Here is a 19,926-nt window from a genome sequence, read left to right as displayed (position 1 = left end):
TGAGCCTTTCTCCGGGAGGTGTTCCCGGAAGAAACTGGTGGAAGGGCCGCAGAAGGCTCCTCGCCTCCAGGGGAAGTCACCATGCGGGGCCCGGGGTGTGGAGTAAGGCCGGGCAGTGCCCACGCCCCGCCCCACCAGCCAGCGAGGGCGCAGAGCTGAGGCCGAGATCCCCGCAGCCCGCAGAGACCACGTTCGCGCTCCCGAAGCGCGGCCCCGCCAGTCCCGCGCTGTCCCCCGATTTCCCGCGCTGTCCCCCGATTTCCCGCTGTCCCCCGGCCCAAGGCCCGGAACTCCGCAGCGGGACGGGCTGCCGCGCTCCTAGGACCCTGGAGACGTCCGGGCTCGGGAGGACGCACCACGCACGTGCGGGGCGGGGCGCGCGGCGTTGCCGTGGTTACAGACGACGCGCCCCGGCGACTAGCGGGCGGGCGCTTCCTGGGCGGGACTTGGCCGCCGGAAGTGCGTGGCCGTCCGAGGCCATGGCGGCGCTTGGCGTCGTCTGCATGCTGCTCGGGGCAGCGGCCGGCCCGTTCGCCCGCGCCTTGAGCGAGGAGTTCTGGGTCAGCCAGTCGCCGACCCACCTGCTGTCGGACAGGGCGAGCTACAGACGGTAAACGCGTGGCCGGGCTGTCGGCGTGGCTCCCTGGTGGCGGCGGGGGCGGGGCGGGGCGGGGCGGGGACACGAGCCGGGGTGGCCCGAGGCGGATGCGACCCCGGAGACCCCTGGAGGGCTGGCTGTGCTCCGCGTGGAGGGCAGGCTCGGGACCTGTGAGCTGATGCGGGTTCCTGCCCGAGTTTCCTGGAGCCCCAGACTCGGCGGTTCGAACGGGACGGTTCTAGGAGCGCAGCTTTGTTTGTGTGCGCGGGGCCTTCAGTCTCCACACAGATGCTGATGCTCACGTGTCGGGCCTGAGAAATGAGGGTCCGTGCGGGTCATCTTCGAACCAAGTAGACCTGTGCGGGGTGAGAGGCGCAGAGGTGGCAGATGGGCCAAGCCCTGGGCGACGCACAGTCCGTCCATCTGTAGTCACGGGACCTGTGGGAACACAGCGTGGAGAAGGGGGATGAGGATGGGGATCGGTTGCCATAGACGCGCAGGGCCCGGGCCTGGGCCTTCGTAGCAGATGGGGTCGCTTTGGAGAGGGCAGCGGTTCTCAGAGTGTGCCCAGGGACCCCTGGACGTACCATTTCAGTGGTAATACCGGAGTGGGGGTATTTGCCTTTTCACTCTTTCGCCCACCCCACCCCCGCTCCAGACCACCTGTGATATCACAACACATTGAATGCAGCAGCAGATGGAAAAATTTACAAACATTGCCACTCTTCTCACCAGTTACTTTTGTTTTGAAAAAATATATACTTACTTTTTATTGGAAAAGGTTAATAATATGTAGTGGATGTATTCCTTTGAAGTGAATTGATGCATGCTTTTTAACGTTCTTGCATTCACTTTTAATGCAGGAATTATTTATAGATTCAACCCACGGCCCTGCCTTGTGCTCTGAAATCCTCCTGGAACAAGTGCTGAGACTTGTGGGTGCCTCTGCAGAACCACGAGGACCCCTCGCATCCAGGGTCAGAACCAGCAGCGAGTCCCCTTCACTTCAGGGGTTGGTGGGCCCCGTAGCATGTCCCATGGTATCCCCCCACTGAGCAGCCACAAGGAGGCAGAGATGCCCAGAAAGCAGGAAAGACCTGGATGGAGGGAGTGATAAGATGGTGCAGAGGCCTGCAGCCCCATCCCAGCAGTTCCAGTGTCTGATCCTGACCCCTGGGCACATTTCTTTAATCAGTAACTGGACGGTCTTGAGGTGTAAACTGGGGAGAAAGGTTAATACCTGACAGAGGACCAGATGGTAGCTTTTGAAATTGTCTTTATTTCTGATCATTCCTTTACAACCATCCACCCCAGGATTAACTCCCACACAGGCACCTCGAGCCCAAATCCTGCGTCCCTGCCCAGGCAAATCAGATTCATGTTTCTGATTGTAGGACACTTTGCCTTTGAGGTCCCATGAACTCCCCAGCCTTTGTCCCTGCAATCCTGTACCTGGGCTGGGTCCATCCCTTTCCCCATTCACACTGAGCATGAACCTGAAACGTGGGTGCCCCCTGCATAATGCACCCCGGCCCCAGGTTTCAGCTTCCAAAGGCCCAGAAAGAAGCCTTTGCTGGGTGCACCCAGGGAGCAGGGGCACTACAGGGGCACAGCACGGGCTCCATGGCATGAAAATGCCACGTCATAAAACTCACTATAGTGCTTGGTCGCAAACAGGATGGACTTGGGCTGTCCTAACTCCCTCGGTGTCCCTGTCAGCTCAGCCCGGATCAGAGCAAGTCTCTCCTGGTTGACGGTCCCCTGAGTCCTGTAACACTCCAGGGGGACAGAGCGCAGCTCAAGCTCTAAACTGCACAGCCCGGCCGGGTGGCGCAGCAGCTTCTCCACGGTGGCCACAGGGAGGTTGTTCTCAGGGATGGTGAAGACCCTGAGCTGGTGGCAGCAGCTCAAGACAGGCAGGATGGCCTCGACTTGGGAGTCCGCCATCCCACAGCTATCCATGCTCTCCTACCGCAATTAAGCCTGATCTTGTAGCCCTCCCTCATTGCTTCCTAAGTAGCTAATGTGCTGTCGGAGGTGCAGCAAGTGTTGTCAAACAAGAACATTTGTATACATGTTAATCTACTCTTATTTTAATCAGACTATAAAATAAAGCATAAGCTTGCAGGATGGGTGTTTTGTGTCCTCATCCAGGCATGGGAGATCCACTAAGCCCCAGCTATGTTCTCTTGTCTGTCTTTTCTTCAATCCTTCACTGCCCTTCCTCAGGTTCACCCTTGGCTGTGCTGGTGAGGCACACCTGAGATATGCAAGTTTTTTTTCTGGTAACCACCAGGGATGAATCCAATCTTTACACAATAATCCCAGTCCTACCCATCACTCCCCACCTCACAACCCGTACCCCTATCCCTGGGCTGACGGATACAGCTGTTTGGGTGAAGCAGGATCAGGGAGGCCTCATGCAGAAGCTAAGTCCCAGTGGGTGGCTTGTGCTGGGCTCTCTTCCCTGACCTCAGGAGTAGAGCATGAGACTGAGGGGGAAGAATGCTGGGGCTTCTGCTGGAGGAAAAAAGGAAACACCCATTTCTTGAGCTCTTCCTCTAAGCCAGGCCCAGTGCCAAGCCCTCAACATGCACCATCTCTGGATCTGACAAGCATCCACTAAGCTGGGTGAGCACCATGATCCTCATTTTGCAGGGGAATTGAGCTTCTTGCCTAAGGTCCCCGTACCCAAAAGCACCAGCCTCTGAAACCTCAGCTTGGAGTCTTCATTTGGGTGCCCTTTGATTAGGGTCACTGTGAAGGGTTAATTTTCTGTGTCAACTTGACGCTAAGGGTTGCCCAGGTAGGTGGTAAAACAACGCTGGGTGTGAATGGATGGGGCTAGCTTTTGATTCAGTGGATGAGTAAGGAGATCTTAGAGTGCTGGGGGGCTTCCTCCAAATTCTGGGGGAACAAGAGGAATAGAAAGAGGAAAGAATGAATTCTCTCTTCTTTGGCTGAGATGTCCATTGCACACACACACACACATCTTTGATTTCAGAGAGGAAGAGACAGGGATAATAGAAACATCAGTGAAGAGAGAATCACTGATCAGATGCCTCTTGCAACATAGACATGTGCTTGACAGAGAACAGAATCGTGACCTGGTTCATAGTTGAAGCTCAGGCACTGAGCCTTACCAGCCAGGTATGCGATGGCTATAAATATACCTGCCCGAGAACATTGGAGTTCCTGGTTCTCAAGACTTCAAACTCCTGGATTTCCACCAGCTGCCCTTTATTCTCAGGCCTTTGGCTTCTGAGTGGGGGTTATTCCATGGGCTCCCTGGTTCTCAGACCTCCAGATTTAGACTGAGTTATACCATTGGCTTTACTGGTTCTCCAGTTTGCAAAGCACAGATAATATGAGCCTAGTCCTATAAATGTCTTAGAAAGGTCCATGTAGACCCTATTGGTTAGTCCGGAGAACGCTGCCTAGCAGAGGCAATACCTCACCCATTTATCCAGTTCTTCTGTCACCCGTCCTAACAGGATGACTTCAAAACATGATCCTCTAGGCTTCCTCCATAGAGAGAGGTTATGAGAATAACGCCAATTCCCCATGAATATGACCTTTCTTCCCCCCCCCCCCTCACCAACTTCCCCTTCCCAGGGTTATATTTCAATGTGGTATAAAAATACTAAGGAAAAGTCTTATGTTCCTGAATAATTTTAGTATGATGTTCAAAGAAATTTGGATGATTTTCCTGGCGGCAAGCAGGTTAATTCCTGGGACCGGGCTGAAAGGCATGGGCTGGGAGGCCCAGTGACTCCGTTCCTCTGCTGTGTGGACAAGCCCTTCTGGAACTGGAGACCCTTCTGGCACAAGTCCTGAGATTTGTGGGTCCACCTGCAGGATCAGGAGGAACACTGGCGTCCAGGTTCAGAGCCAGCAGCGAGTCCCCTTCACTTCAGGGATTGGTGGGCCGCATAGCATGTCTCATTGTATCCACCCATTGAGCAGCCACAAGGAATCAGAAGGAAAGGCCTGGAGGGAGTGTTAAAATGGTGCTGAGCCCTGCAGCCCAACCACATCCCAGCAGCTCCAGTGTCTGCTCCTCAGCCCTCAGCACCTTTTTTCATCAGTAACTGGAGGGACCTGAGGTGTAAACTGGGAAGACAGATTAATACATGACAGAGGACCAGATGGTGGCCTTTAAAATTGTCTTTATTTCTGATCATTCCTTTGCAATCATCAACCTCAGGATTAACTCCCACACATGCAGCTGGAGCCCAAATACCTCTCCCACCTCCCCATGCAAATCAGATTCATATATCTGATTCTAGGACACTTGCCCCCTGAGGTCCCACGAACTCCCCAACATTTGCCCCTGTAATCGGGGACCTGGGCTTGGTCCCTTCCTTCCCCCATTCACAGGAGCATGAATCTGGAACGTGGGTGCCCCCTGCATAATGCACCCAGGTTCTATATTACAGCCTCCAAGGGCCCAGAACAAAGCTTTTGCTGAGTGTTCCCACTGAGCAGGGTCATTGCAGGGGCACAGCACAGCTACACGTCATGAAAACCCCACGTCATAAACTTCACTGTTGCCACATTTGTGACAGCACTTGGTGCCAAGAAAGATGGTCCTGGGCTGTCCTAACTCCCTCAGTATCCCCACGAGCTCAGCCCGGACCAGGGCGAGTCCTGGTTGACGATCCCCTGGGTCCTGTAGCACTCCAGCGGGACGGGGTACAGCTCGCGCTGCAAACTGCGCGGCCCGGCCGTGTGGCGCAGCAGTTCCCCACGGTGGCCAGGAGAGGGGGTTCTCGGGGATGGTGAAGTCCCTGAGCTGGTGGCAGCGGCTCAGGACAGGCAGGATGGCCTCGACTTGGGAGTCCACCATCGCACAGTTATCCAGGCCCAGGTCCTGGAGGGTGGGTGCCACTGCCTCCAGCAGAGCTCGGAGGGGCTCGGGACTAAAATCCACGAGGCTGAGACCAAATCGACGCAGGGACTTCAGCTGCCTGAGGTTCGGGCACTGGAACAGGTGTGTCAGGTCTGAATGCGTCAGCCTCTGACAATTCGTTACGGAGTTTGTTCAAGGGGTCTGCAGGCACCTGGGGAGAGAGGAAGCGGTTAGTGCCTGGGGACGGGGGCGACAGGTAGAGGGGGGCAGCAGGTGGCAGAAGATGGATTTCCCCATGCCCAGGGCTGTCTTCACAATCTGATGAAGGCCAGCAGCCAGGACACCCGGTCTCCTTTAGGCTGGGTCAAGTTCACGACATGGCCAGAGCTCCTGTCCTCAGCTGCCAAGCAGAGCACTGCCGTCTGAAGGGGGACTGGACATAAGGGAAACCCCGGGAACCTGCTCGGAGAGCCTCACAGTGTCTAGGTTAAGGGTGGGCATCACTTGAACCTTAAGTTTGGGAGACAAAACCGAGAATGCTCTGAACGCAGGCTTCCTTCTGTCCACTGCTTGGGCTCCAGGCACCGGATATCTGGGCAACATGAGGCTAGTTCAGTGGTCGGCAAACTGCCGCTCGTGAGCCACATGCGGCTCTTTGGCCCCTTGAGTGTGGCTCTTCCACAAAATACCGACCTCTGCGCATGGGCCACGAAGTTTCAATCGCACTGTACATGCGCGCCCGCACGAGCCACGTGTAGTTCACGTCCACCTCCTGGAGGCAGTCCAGCCGCACCCCATCCAGGACCTTGCTGACCCTCTGGAAGGGCACCTCGGAAATCCTCAGCGTCGCAGCACAGGTGTACCAACCCTTCCCTCTGCTGGGCCCACTGGGTGATGAACTTGAGAAACTCATCCCCGTCCCTTTCATTGAAGTCAAGGTCTAAGAACACCTCCAAGGGAGCCAAGGGGTGCTCAGTGTTGGGGCTGGAGCTGTGCACAGCCACTGGTCCCGCAGGTGAGCCATTCCGGGTGCTGTCTCCACACCACATTCTCCAGAAGTTGGCTCCCGTGTTCCTTAAATCCAGCACTCACAATTCACACCTCCTGTGGGGAAAGCAGGACATTAGCTGAGATTCTCCCAGATCAACAATGCATTGACTGAGATGCTTTATGGACAGTGTGGCTCAGTGGTGGAGCATCTACCTATGAACCAGGAGGTCAAGGTTTGCTTCCCAATGAGGGCACATGCCTGGGTTGCAGGCTCAATACCCAGTGAGGGGGGAGTGTGTGTGTGTGTGTGTGTGTGTGTGTGTGTGTGTGTGTCTAGGAGGCAGCCGATCAATTATTCTCTCTCAGCATTGATGCTTCTATCTCTATCACTCCTTTCCTCTCCGAAATCAATTAAAAAATTTTTTTTAAAAAAAGATCAACAGGAGGAGGGCAGGTCAGAATGAGACTGACATTCTGAGTTGAGGCAACAGTCAGACTCCACCCCCACCCTGAGCTTCTACTTTGAATGCCAAGGTCAGCTTCTCCCTTACCCTCCTCTTCCCTGTGCTTTGCTTTGCTCATCTCCTTCCCTTCCATGCCTTCTGCTCAACACTTCGTGTACCTTTCAGTACCACTGGGAGGAGGCAGGGCAGGTTTTGCAGGTGGCCCTGCCCAGTAGGCAGTCCTCCACTTCCCACAGTGAGCTTTGTAGTGTGCAAGGGCTCCCTGAGCCCCACTGGCAGCGTCAGAAACAAGGGTCCATCCTTGTTGCCCTCCACATGCCCTGACCCACCCTGTCTCTGGGATGCCCAGGACCCTACCAGGCACCTGGAGCCGCCTTACCTGGGGCAATCCTCTTGGGCAAGCAGACCGTCAGGCCCCTCCAACACCGCTTTTAAGACCATGACTGAAGGCAGCCTCATCAAGCTCCCCAGAGGGAGGGCAGGGAAGGGCCAGGCTTGCACCAAAACCTTCAGGGGCTTCCGCATTCTCCTCCGGCAGGCCTGAATGAACAGCGGAGGCGGGAAGAGCTCAGCCGGCAGGTACTCCAGAGCTGTGATGGCCGATGGCCGAGGCCTGGTCCCTCAGCAGGCTCTCTCCTGCCAGCCACAGGAGTGTGGGTGGGGTCCGGATGCTCATCTTCAAGGTGCTCAGAAAAAAATCCTGCAGAAACGTCTAGGGAACAAGGATCACTGTCAGGCCAAGCGTTTGAGCCCCATCAACTCACTCCTCATCCACCAGAGGAATCAACTCAGGGCCAAAGCCACTGCCTGGCACAGTGAGAGCCTCAGGTTAGTGAGTGCCATTCATAGCTCGCCCCTGCAGCCCCAGGACAAGCATCTCAGAAGCACCCACATCTTTCATTCCAGTCTGACTGGGAAGTGGTTCCTCAGAAACATGAAAGCTGACCCCCACCTTTTTTGGGGAAGAGTTTCAGACCAATAAAGGGACACAAACTGAATATTTAAAAATTTCAGAAATAAAACCACAGTTAAGTTTTCATTAAGAAGGAGGGTTGGTCACGGAATCAGCTTGGTTAGACATTTAAAAATAAACCAAAGCACAAATCCAAATGTTTGAAATTCAGGCAAAATTACACTTAGAGGCAAAATCAAACCCTTAACTCTGTTTGTATGTGAGTGTGTTGGGGGGGGGGGGGGAGGCACCGTGAGGCTGGCTGCCTTAGTTAGCTGAGGTGGTTAACTCACCTGCTGTGACCGGGTCAGCTGGGGCTCAGACCTCAGACCTGGTGGAGAACCAGGGCACTGACTGCAGAGCTGGAGAAATCGCAATCTCTCCTCTGGTGCCTGAGGTTTTTATACACCTTCTCAAATGCTACCAGCCAACCAGAACCCTCAGTCCCCATCCCCTTATTCTAAAAAGATTATTGCCTCTCTCCAGATTAATGGATTGAGAGAAAGTTAGGGAGGGGCAAGGTTGAGGCCTGGCTCATGGATTCCTTTCACAGACACTGACTGAGGGTGACTGACGGCCCATAGTTGTCATCCTCGGTGTGAGACAGTGAAGGATGTAAGGGGTTCCTGACCTTAGAAAGGAAAGAACACAACCTGAGAGCATGGTTGCTGGGAGTGTTTGGCCACATCAAAGTTATCAGAACGTTACAGAGTTAAAACAGCCTGGAGAACACAATGGCGTCATCCCCAAGAAAAGAAACAAAATGGGTCCATGCATCACGTTCGGTTTTTGTCAGGTGACATAGCAGACCATGAGCTACTCAGGGAGCAAGGGGTGGGCAATTGAGGATGTAGCTGTCCCTCCAGACCACAAGGCTTCTCTGAGGGAGGTGAGGTCAGAATCACCATGAGAAGCAGGGTCAGGGCTGGGCAGGGTGGGGGTGGGCCATCCTAATGGAACTCTGTGAATGACCCAGGGCCATGGATCATTTTTCTTTTTTCTTTTTTTTAAATAAAATCTTTATTGTTCAGATTATTACAGTTGTTCCTCTTTTTTTCCCCCATAGCTCCCCTCCACCCAGTTCCCATCCCCCTCCTCCGCCCTCACCTCCGCCCCTGCCCCCCCCCCCCGTCCTCATCCATAGGTGCATGAAATTTTTTTTTAAATATATTTTATTGATTTTTCACAGAGAAGAAGGGAGAGAGATAGAGAGAGTTAGAAACATCGATGAGAGAGAAACATCAATCAGCTGCCTCCTGCACATCTCCTACTGGGGACGTGCCCGCAACCCAGGTACATGCCCTTGGCCAGAATCGAACCTGGGACCTTTCAGTCCGCAGGCCGACGCTCTATCCACTGAGCCAAACCGGTTTCGGCCATAGGTGCATGATTTTTGTCCCGTCTCTTCCCGCGTCCCCCACACCCCTTTCCCCCCACAAGAACAGTCAGTCCGCTCCCTTTCTATGCCCCTGATTCTATTATAATCACCAGTTTATTATGTTCATCAGATTATTTATTCACATGATTTTTAGATTACTTGTTGATAGATGTGTATTTGTTGTTCATAATTTGTATCTTTACCTTTTCCTTCTTCTTCCTCTTCTTAAAGGATACCTTTCAGCATTTCATATAATACTGGTTTGGTGGTGATGAACTCCTTTAGCTTTTCCTTATCTGTGAAGCTCTTTATCTGACCTTCAATTCTGAATGATACCTTGCTTGGTAAAGTAATCTTGGTGGTAGGTTCTTTGTCTAATCTCTTCCCACATCCCCCACATCCCTTCCCCCCCCTCCCCCCCCCCCCCCCCCCGCCAGTCAGTCCATTCCCTTTCTATGGGACCTACACTGCGGGGTAGGGGAGGCCAGGGAATTGTTAAGGGCGGGGGGGGGGGGCGGGGGAAAGGAGACATATGTAATACTCTTTGTAATACTTTAAGCAATAAAACAATTAAAAAAACAATTAAGCATATCAATGATTAAAAATGAAAATATCATATGATCATCTCCAAAGATGAGGAAAAGCATTTGACAAAATTCAGTTAGCTATTCAGGATATTTTGAAAACTCTCAGTACAAGGGGATATAGGATAATTTCTCAATATGATAAAGGCCATCTCAAAATATCCTAGAGCCAAACAGAAACCCAAAAAGAAAAAGAAAAAAGATCCTAGAGCCAAATTCACACTTAACCAGGAAGGATGGAATGCTTTCTCCTTGGATCAGGCACAAGGCAATGCAAGAAAGAAAAGGCATACAAATCAGAAAGAAAGAGAGAACTGTCCATATTTGCAAACAATATAGACATTTCTAGAGAAAAGCTTACAGACTGCACACCCACACCCCCGGAACTGCCTGAATTCAGCAGAGGAACAGCATAAAGATCAATATCTAGCCCTAACCGGTTTGGCTCAGTGGATGGAGGGTTGGCCTGGGGACTGAAATGTCCCAGGTTCAATTCTGCTCAAGGGCATGTACCTTGGTTGCAGGCACATCCCCAGTGGGAGGTGTGCAGGAGGCAGCTGATCGATGTGTGTCTCTCATTGATGTTTGTAACTCTATCCCTCTCCCTTCCTCTCCATCAAAAATCAACAAAATATATTTTTTAAAAAAGATCAATATCTAACAGTCCCTTGTATTTCTATGCCAGCTCTGAGTAACAATCAATTGCAATTGAAATTAAAATTCCATTTGCAGCAGCATCCAAAACCATGATACCTAGGGATAAGTGTAATAAAATATGGTCAAGACCCGTACATTAAAAACTATAAAACAGACTGACAGAAGTTAAGGAGGACCTACATAAATGGAGAGATATCGAAAGGCTTGATATGGTTAAGGTGTCAATTTCCATAAATCTACAGATCCCATCCCAATCAAAATTCCATTAGCCTTTTTATTGGTAGAATTGAGAGTCTTATTTTATTTGTGCTTGGTCTTTTATGAGAACTTTATAAGGACTGTTGATGGCCCCGTTTTCTTTGTGTGTGTTTTTAATTTATTAATTTTATCTATTTATTATTTTTTATTTATTGAATTTACTGGATAACAGAATTATACAGGCTTCTGTTGCACAAATCTACAACACATCACCGGTCCACCATACTGTGCGTTCCCACCCCAAGCCAAGTCTCCGTCCATCACCATTTATCGCTTTGGGTGACAAGGCTCTGTCAGTACAGGTCCATCCGTTGTAACAAAGGTACCGCCCAGTGGAGGGTGTGGGGGATGTGCGGGCTGTGGGTGGTGGGGAAGCTGTGAGTGTGGAGGAGCAGGGGTCTTAGGGCAGTGATGGCCAACCTCTGAGACATGTGTCAGAGGTGACGCGCGAACTCATTTTGGGTGACAGGCATCGATAGAGACAAAAAATTGCATAATTCAAATATTTGTCTCGAAATGGCCAGAGTTGGGCATCACTCGAGCAATATTATTACTCATGTTACTCATGATCAATAATGCCATTCTAAAACCGGATGTAAACATGCACATCGGTGTTGCGTAGCAAAGACACATAGTGAAAACATCCAAGAGACATTGTTCCGATATTGACATGAATATAAAAAGGTTAAGAATTGCACTATAGCCCTAACCAGTTTGGCTCAGTGGATAGAGCGTCAGCCTGCGGACTCAAGGGTTCCAGGTTCGATTCTGGTCAAGGGCATGTACATTGGTTGCGGGCACATCCCCAGTAGGGAGTGTGCAGGAGGCAGCTGATCGATGTTTCTCTCTCATCGATGTTTCTAACTCTCTATCCCTCTCCCTTCCTCTCTGTAAAAAATCAATAAAATCTATTTAAAAAAAAAAGAATTGCACTATAAAGAGATTAATCTTTACTCATGACATTTTATTTTTACTAGCCTGATAAAATGCCCAATTCTGGAAACGGCCTCGTTATTGTCAACATGTGCCCGGGTAAGCTTCTCGTGCGTTCGGGTGCATTTGGCAAACAGACGCACTTGATCGCCATGTTCCTTAAGAGACAGGAGTGGGAGGGTTAGAAGAAAAAGATATACAGTGCAACAGTGCTCGACCAGACATTCTGCGTGTCGGATAATTGATTACAGCACCATATATTTGTTGGTTATACATACTACCTCTGAATTGTTTTGCACCAGGAGTCAGTGCAACAACACTGCAAAAAGTTAATAGGTAAGAAACCTATCAACCTTTTATAAAAAAAACGCCGTGATTTGTATTTATTTATTTTTACAGTCTTGTGATGGAGAATCAAAAAAAAATAAAAAAGCCGGATTGAATGATAAAGGAAGTGGAAGTAGCAGTAGCCGACCCTTTCAAGACATATGGACCGAGATGTACAGGATTGTCGACAGAAACTACAGATCATTGTGCATACTGTGTAATGAAACGGTAGTAAGCAGAGAATGGAATGTAAAGAGACATTCTGAAACTAATCATTGTCAGCTCTTTAAAAAAAAGTATCGATGAAAGGAAGGAATACATTTCTAGGCAGCTATACCTCTATCTATAATAGTCAATCAAATTCCATCATTAACTTTGTAAGCTGCTCTATAAATTTAATATCAACAAGTTACTGTATTGCTCCTCCATAGCTCAGCATGGAAATGCCCTCAGTGACAGAGAATTTATTAAGGAAACATTTCTATGACGTGTACCAACTCTATTTCACGATATGAAAAATAAAGATGATATTATTAAAAGAATTTCTGAGTTACCACTCAGTAGAAATACTATCAAAGACAGAATAATAGATCTTAACAAAAACGTACAACATCAATTAAAAACAGACTTAAATAGTTGTAAATATTTTTCAATTTCTCTTGATGAAACTACTGATGTCATCAAATGCACGGTTGGCCATTATTGCTAGATATTCTGATGGTCTCACAATGAGAGGAGAGTGGATAAAGTTAGAATCAGAGCCAAAAAGTACATCAGGAAACGAAATATGTAAGGTCGTTATAAAAACATTCAGTGACCTAAACATTGATATCTCTAAAATTGTGTCAGTCACGACAGAAGGGCACCAAACATGGTGGGGAAAAATGTGGGATTCCTGAAATTGTTTATGGAAGCCATTAGACATCCACTTGGACCTTGTCATTACATTATCCACCAGGAGGTGTTGTGTGCCAAATCGGGATTCTCAGAATTGAATGATTTCATGTCAGTTGTAACAAAAATTATGAATTTTATAGCTTCTCGACCCCTTCACAGGCGAGGATTTTCTGCACTTTTACAGGAAGTTGATTCAACCTACAATGGACTACTGATGTTCAATAATGTGAGATGGCTGAGTCGAGGTAAAGTACTTGAGTGATTTGTGGAGTGCTTTGAAGAAATTACAGTATTTATTGAGAAGAAGGATCTGGCAAACTTTCCTCAGATCAATGATCAGAAGTGGGTCAGCAATTTGATGTTTTTCACAGCTCTCTCTGTTCATATGAATGAACTGAACTTAAAATTACAAGGTTTTGGAGTAAGTATTGACATAATGTTCAAATTCTTTGAAAGTAAACTTAAAATTTTCAAGGGAGACATTGAAACTAAAACTTCTAAGTATTTTCCTCGGATAAAAACGTATTTCAAGAAGGCCACTACCACGAGTGTAATTGAGTCCATACTTATGTACCAGAATATAGTAAACGCGTAATTTGAACAGTTCAGCGAAAGATTCAACCAATTTAGAAGCCTAGAACAGACCATTAAAATAATTAAGTATCCGCATGTAGTTGTTTACAGTACTTTGAAATTACAGAATTTCCAATGGATGCAAATTGACGATTTAGAGAAGCAACTTGCAGATTTTCAAGGTAGCATTTGGACTCATGTGTTTGTCAACTTAAGATCGAAACTTGAAAATCTGGAACGAAATCGTTTGACTAAAGAAGAGTGCAACTATGAACAAGAAACTTTGAGTGCTTGGAACAGAGTACCTGACACTTTTAGCGACATAAAAAATCTAGCGATGGCTTTGCTAACAATTTTTTCATCAACATATTTTTGTGAGACTTTGTTCTCAGCATTAAATAATATTAAAACGAACAAAAGAAACCAGCTAACAGATGAAGTTACTGGCGCTTGCTTGGCCTTTAAGTGCACCAAGTATGAACCTGAAATCAAAGAATTAGCAGACAAACTTCAGCACCAAAAAAGTCACTAATTTCTAGTTTTCCTACCATTTGATTATCATTGTTTTTATTATTGTTTTTTCCTAAATGTACATTGTTTTTCTGTTTTTGTTCATTTTATACTTGTTTTTGGTTGATTTTTCTTTGTTAAATGGCATTTAAATATATAAAATAAATATAAAAAAATATTTTTTTACTATGGTTGCAAATATCAAAAAAAAAATTAAGAATATTTCTATATGTGACATGGCACCTGAGTTAAGTTAGGGTTTTTCAAAATTTTGACACGCCAAGCTCAAAAGGTTCGCCATCACTGGTCTAGGGGAACTCTCTACCTTCTGCTCAATTTCACTGTGAACCTGAAACTGCTCTGATAAATAAAATCTAATTTTTAAAGCATTTGTATTGATCTCATAGAGGAAGGGGGCGGGATTAGAGATAGAAATATCACTGAAGAGAATGAATCATTGATTGGCTGCCTACTGTACGCCCTACACAGGGGATTGAGCTGGCAATGGGGATATATGCCCTGACCAGGAACTGAACCATGACCTCCTAGTTCATAAGTCATCGCTCAACCACTGAGCCACACCAGCTAGGCAATAAAGTCTACTTCTATTTTTTTATTAAATATTTATTGTTCAGATTATTACAGTTGTTCCTCATTTTACCCCCCATAGCACCCCTCCACCCAGTTCCCACCGCACCCTCCGCCCTCAATTCCCCCCACCCGCCACTGTCCTCATCCATACGTGCAATTTTTGTTCCATCTCTTCCCGCCTCCCCCACACCCCTTCCCCCTCACCAAAAATAGTCAGTCCACTCCCTTTCTATGCCCCTGATTCTATTATAATCACCAGTTTATTCTGTTCTTCAGATTATTTATTCACTTGATTTTTAGATTGACTTGTTGATAGATGTGTATTTGTTGTTCATAATTTGTATCTTTACCTTTTTCTTCTTCTTCCTCTTCTTAAAGGATACCTTTCAGCATTTCATATAATCATGGTTTGGTGGTGATGAACTCCTTTAGCTTTCCCTTATCTGTGAAGCTCTTTATCTGACCTTCAATTCTGAATGATAGCTTTGCTGGGTAAAGTAATCTTGGTTGTAGGTTCTTGGCATTCATCAATTTGAATATTTCTTGCCACTCCCTTCTGGCCTGCAAAGTTTCTGTTGAGAAATCAGCTGACAGTCGTATGGGTACTCCCTTGTAGGTAACTGACTGTCTTTCTCTTGCTGTTTTTAAGAGTCTCTCTTTGTCTTTTGCTCTTGGCATTTTAATTATGATGTGTCTTGGTGTGGTCCTCTTTGGATTCCTTTTGTTTGGGGTTCTCGGTGCTTCCTGGACTTGTAAGTCTATGTCTTTCACCAGGTAGGGGAAGTTTTCTGTCATTATTTCTTCAAACAGGTTTTCAGTATCTTGCTCTCTCTCTTCTTCTGGCACCCCTGTAATTCAGATGTTGGTATTGAAAACCTATTTGAAGAAATAAATATTCAAATTGATGAATGCCAAGAACCTACAACCAAGATTACTTTACCCAGCAAAGCTATCATTCAGAATTGAAGGTCAGATAAAGAACTTCACACATAAGAAAAAGTTATAGGAGTTCATCACCACCAACCAAGTATTATATGAAATGCTGAAAGGTATCCTTTAAGAAGAGGAAGAAGAAGAAAAAGGCAAAGATACAGATTATGAACAACAAATACACATCTATCAACAAGTGAATCTAAAAATCAAGTGAATAAATAATCTGATGAACAGAATAAACTGGTGATTATAATAGAATCAGGGGCATAGAAAGGGAGTGGACTGACTTCTTGCGGGGGGGGGGGGAGGGATGTGAGAGATGCGGGAAGAGACTGGACAAAAATCATGCACCTCAAAACAACAATGAGGTACCATCTCACACCTGTCAGAATGGCTATCATCAACAAATCAACAAAGGACAAGTGCTGGAGAGGATGTGGAGAAAAAGGAACCCTCGTGCATTGCTGGTGGGAATGCAGACTGGTGCAGCCACTGTGGAAGACGGTATGGAGTTTCCTCAAAAAACTACAAATGGAACTCCCATTTGACCCCGTGATCCCACATCTAGGAATATATCCCAAGAAAACAGAAAAACCAATCAGAAATGATATATGCACCCCTATGTTCATGGCAGCACAATTCGCCATAGCTAAGATCTGGAAACAGCCTAAGTGCCCATCAGCAGATGAGTGGATTAGAAAACTGTGGCCTAACCGGTTTGGCTCAGTGGATAGAGCGTCGGCCTGCAGGCTCAAGGGTCCTAGGTTCGATTCCGGTCAAGGGCATGTACCTTGGTTGCGGGCACATACCCAGTGGGGAGTGCAGGAGGCAGCTGATCGATGTTTCTCTCTCATCGATGTTTCTAACTCTCTATCCCTCTCCCTTCCTCTCTGTAAAAATCAATAAAATATTATTATTAAAAAAAGAAAATGTTATTAAAAAATAAAATAATAATAATAAAAAATAATAAAATATTATGAAAAAAAAGAAAACTGTGGTACATCTACAGGATGGAATACTATGCTGCTGTAAAAAAGAAGGAATTCTTACCATTTGCAACAGCATGGATGGAACTGGAGAGCATTATGCTAAGTGAAATAAGCCAGTCAATGAAGGAAAAATACATGATCTCACTCATTTATGGATAATAAAGACCATTATAAACTTATGAACAAAAATAGATACAGAGGCAGAGCAGCCTCGAACATTCTGTCAAACTAGAGCGGGAAGGCCGGGCAGGGTTGGGGGGCAGGAGGGAGGGGGGTAAGAGATAAACCGAAGGACTTGTATGCATGCATATAAGCATAACCAATGGACGTAAGACACTGCGGGGGAGGGAAGGCCAGAGGATTGTCAAGGGCGGGGAAAAAGGAGACATATGTAATACTCTTTGTAATACTTTAAGCAATAAAACAATTTAAAAAAATCGTGCACCTATGGATGAGGACAGTGGGGGCGGGTAAGGGCGGAGGGTGGGGTGGGAACCGGGTGGAGGGGAGCTATAGGGGGAAAAAAGAGGAACAACTGTAATTATCTGAACAATAAAGATTTAATTTAAAAAAAGAAAAGAGAAAAAAAAATAAAGTCCTACAATTGGCTCCTCGCTGAGGGGCGTGGCTAGGCCCTGGGGGCGTGGCTGCACTCTAGGGCGGTAAGAGCCAGTTTAAAGCCTGGCTGAGGCTCCGTGGCCCACGCCGCGGCGGCTGTTACCTGTGGAGGCATGGCGGAGCGCGCTTGCCTCTGCGGCCTGGGCTCCTCGCCGGGATGTGGGTGTCGTCAGAAGCGCCAGCGCACATCTGAGACTGCAGTCGCCGATGGCAAGCAGGCCCAGGAAGTAAAGCACGTGGAGGGGGACGCGGCGGCGCGGTGCTGCGCGGGGAGTGGAGGAATCCCCAGCCCCACGCCGCCCCCGCCGCCCCCGCCGCCCCCGCACCGCTCCCTGCAGGGCCTGCCCGTGGAGATGCTGGTGGCGATCTTCGCCTGCGTTCCCGGCACCGACCTGCCCAGCCTGGCCCAGGCCTGCACCAGATTCCACCGCATCCTGCACATCGACAGCATCTGGAGACGGCGCTGCCGCGAGGAGTTTGGCGTTCGTGAAAACCTGCAGAACCCGGAGACGGTCGGTATGTCCTATCGGGAAGTCTATGCGAAGCTGTTCCCGTACAGACAGATTTTGGGGTTGTGGCAGCTAGATACCGAGCACTACAGAACACTAGTGAGTGTCGCGGTGGACGGCTTAGGCATCACTGCCTGGAAATACAGGCCTTCCCTTCACACCCATGCGGGCGGCCCCATACATTTCAGGCCCTCGTTCAGAATTCGCCTGACGAAGAGGAAATCAGCCAAGGTGGAGTGCCTGGAGGGCCTCGACAACAGGCCCCACCACCGCCACATGCAGATTCGGAAGGACAGGTTCACGACCCAGTGCAAGAACACAGACCACGGAACGCATTTACCCAGGCGGCTTAGGGAAGAGGGGGGGCGGGTGGTGGAGGAGAGACAGCGGTATAACTGGCTGACCTACCGCCGCCTCTACCTCCCGCCGAGCCACCCGGACGACCTCATCAGGCCGGGCCTCTTCCAATACTACTACGATGCCTTCCACCTAAAGATCGCCATGCTCAGCTTCCATGGGAAGTACGCCAGGGTCACCAAGATCACGGGAGTCTCCAAGAAGACGGTAGAGATCCACCTCACGCGCCGCATCCAGCTGCGAGATGGCGAGTTCTTCCGCAACTTCGATGAGCTCTCCCGCGTGGTCCAGGAGATTGACGAGCAGGTGACCCGGGAGCAGCAGCAGCAGCAAGAAGACGGGACTGAGGAAAGCCAGGGCCATGGCTGGCAGAGCCCTGCCCAGCCCAGCGAGGGGGAGTCCGGGGCTGCAGCTTCGGAGGAGCAGCCTGTCCCGTTTGTTCTGCCTGTGGGCGTGCGCTCCATAGACCAGATCTACCCCGCCACCTGCAGGGTGTGTTTCTATGTCGTGGACACTGTTACCTTACCTGGCTTCGCCTACCCCAGGCGCTTCCCTGGAGTCTTCATCCTGTTCGATGAGAACCACTTTGGGTTCATCTGGCTGGAGTTGAAATACTTCTTCCTGTACAGCAGAGTCCAGAACACCTTCCAGAATGTGGAGGCACCGTCCCCGCAGGCTTTCCTGGATATGCTCAAGAACATTCAGTACATGCCCTAACTGGTTTGGCTCAGTGGGTAGAGTGTCGACCTGCGGCCTGAAGGGTCCCAGGTTCGATTCCAGTCAGGGGCATGTACCTTGGTTGCGGGCACATCCCCAGTAGGGGGTGTGCAGGAGGCAGCTGATCGATGTTTCTCTCTCATTGATGTTTCTAACTCTCTATCCCTCTCCCTTCCTCTTTGTAAAAAATCAATAAAAATATATCTTTGAAAAAACAAACAAAACCCAGGACCCTTCACTCTACAGGCTGACACCCTATCCACTGAACAAAACCGGCTAGGGCATTATTCTCAATGTATTTAAAGAAGAAGCAACTCGTGGTCACTGATCTTTAAAACCAGGTTTAAAGTTTAATTTGGGTCTCCCAACACAGTTAAACATTTGTAAAGTAATGTCCACATGCATTTTATAAAAGTAACAAAATTCTGATATCATTTTAAAAGGCACTTTTATATGAATCACCTAACATTTACATAAATCACCACAAAAATATTTATACATAAATAGCATCTACATAATAGCAGATTTAAAAAATGCTCAATAGTACAGCCCTGCTTGCAACACTAACATGCCATCTGGTCTAAACAGCCAGTGGCATAGGTATCCTGACTGTATCGAGTGGGTATAGGGTCAGGCCTCAGGCTTGTGGCAGGGCCACAAACAAGTCCCAGCCTGGAGGGCAGAGCTCTCCTACCGCAAGTAAGCCTGATCTTGTAGCCCTCCCTCATTCCTTCCTAAGTAGCTAATGTGCTGTGGGAGGTGCAGCAAGTGTTGTCAAACAAGAACATTTGTATACATGTTAATCTACTCTTATTTTAATCAGACTATAAAATAAAGCATAAGCTTGCAGGATGGGTGTTTTGTGTCCTCATCCAGGCATGGGAGATCCACTAAGCCCCAGCTATATTCTCTTGTCTGTCTTTTCTTCAATCCTTCACTGCCCTTCCTCAGGTTCACCCTTGGCTGTGCTGGTGAGGCACACGTGAAGTCTGCAAGTTTGTTTTTTTTCTGATAAACACCAGGGATGAATCCAATCTTTAATCAATAACCCCACTCCTACCCGTCACTCCCCACCTCCCAACACCCACCCCTCCCCCTGGGCTGACTGCTACTGCTGTTTGGGTGAAGCAGGATCAGGGAGGCCTCATGCAGAAGCTAAGTCCAAGTGTGTGGTTTGTGCTGGGCTCTCTTCCCTGACCTCAGGAGTAGAGCATGAGACTGAGGGGGAAGAATGCTGGG

At 48.5% G+C, this 19,926-nt stretch overlaps 1 protein-coding gene and 1 long non-coding RNA gene across 2 annotated transcripts; both read left to right on the top strand.

Moving 5' to 3' along the window:
* Window positions 1-448: 448 nt before the first annotated feature.
* LOC308516652 lies at window positions 449-2,725 on the top strand. The gene is made up of 3 exons (XR_013995771.1): window positions 449-610; window positions 1,462-1,575; window positions 2,276-2,725. It is a non-coding gene; the product is annotated as an uncharacterized lncRNA (long non-coding RNA).
* Window positions 2,726-17,061: 14,336 nt separating this feature from the next.
* LOC308514936 (F-box only protein 31-like) lies at window positions 17,062-18,687 on the top strand (the record flags this gene model as incomplete). Its single annotated transcript, XM_081085278.1, has 1 exon — window positions 17,062-18,687. The coding sequence occupies exon 1, from the start codon at window positions 17,218-17,220 to the stop codon at window positions 18,685-18,687; it is 1,470 nt and encodes a 489-aa protein (XP_080941404.1). The 5' UTR covers window positions 17,062-17,217.
* Window positions 18,688-19,926: the final 1,239 nt, after the last annotated feature.

Source organism: Myotis nattereri (genome assembly GCF_964212035.1).
Source record: "Myotis nattereri genome assembly, chromosome: 3".
Classification (NCBI taxonomy): Eukaryota; Metazoa; Chordata; class Mammalia; order Chiroptera; family Vespertilionidae; genus Myotis; species Myotis nattereri.
This window is presented reverse-complemented; position numbering and strand designations above follow the sequence as displayed.